This window comes from Crocuta crocuta, unplaced genomic scaffold (assembly GCF_008692635.1).
Source record: "Crocuta crocuta isolate KB4526 unplaced genomic scaffold, BGI_CrCroc_1.0 scaffold8, whole genome shotgun sequence".
Lineage (NCBI taxonomy): Eukaryota > Metazoa > Chordata > Mammalia > Carnivora > Hyaenidae > Crocuta > Crocuta crocuta.
Window position 1 is genome coordinate 600717 of NW_027532162.1, and position 915 is coordinate 601631.

The following is a 915-nucleotide window of genomic DNA, read 5'->3' on the forward strand; positions in this document are numbered from 1 at the left end:
TGGCCCCATCCCACGTGCCCGCAGCCCTCACCTGCACAGCTCCGTCCCTGAGTCCTCCAGCTCCTCGGGGGACAGGGAGGCCCCAGCTGCCCGCAGCAGCCCAATGACATCCTGATGCCTGCCACGCACAAGAAAGAGCGCTGACCGCCCGCCCAGGCAGCCTCAGCTCCAGCAGGGCAGGGCCTCACCCCCANCCTGCCCGGGCCAATGCAATGCCCCTCCACCATTCCAGCTACCTTTCCAGTACACTGTGGGTCTGTGGGGTGGGGGCCGGTCTGAGCACCCACCGCCTCGCCCCATGCAGGGCTGTCTGCCAGCCCTGACTGAGCAGCTCCTCCCCCTGCATCCTGAGGCCCCCGCCATGGTCTCCCCCAGCCCTCCCTAAGGGCCCAGTGCACTCCTGGGAGTACCTGGGGACAGCCAGGCCCCCTACACACCGGTCTCAGGCAGGGATGGGCCTGGGAAAACCGCGTCAATCGGGCCTGCACTCTGCCCTTGCAGATTAGGTGCAGATGCGACACTAACGGATGAATGAGAACAGTAGGGCCCCCGTGTCTGTGGGCTTCCAGGGGCTGGTCGGCCTGGGCCAAGCCTGGGTGTGCTTGGGAGATGGGGGTGAGAGGTCGGGGCGTGCGGGGAGAGAGCAGGGGGGTCCGGGGAGGGGGGCACAGGCAAAGGAACCGGAGGTGCGGAGGCAGCTCTCACGGAAGTGCTGACCAGGCCCCTTGCCCCGCAGTGTCCGTGTACTGTAAACTGCATGGTAACCCCACTTTTAGGAAGCCTGGGGAGGAGGGTGGGGCTCCCAGGCCTTGCCCTCCCCGCCCTGAAGAGCCCTCTAGAGCACAGCAGGTCAGGGAGTGAGGCCAGGGGAGTGAGGGCAGTGAGGAGAGCCAGCCAGGAGACCGGCTTGGGGGC

General features: G+C 67.2%; 1 protein-coding gene across 1 annotated transcript in view; it reads right to left on the minus strand.

The window, feature by feature from the left end:
• ASPG (asparaginase) overlaps positions 1 to 915 on the minus strand; it is a 37709-nt gene that overhangs the window by 2526 nt on the left and 34268 nt on the right. The window contains exon 11 of the mRNA XM_077776532.1: positions 32 to 118. Within this exon, the coding sequence (XP_077632658.1) occupies positions 32 to 118 (87 nt within the window). The remainder of the gene's footprint in view (positions 1 to 31; positions 119 to 915) is intronic.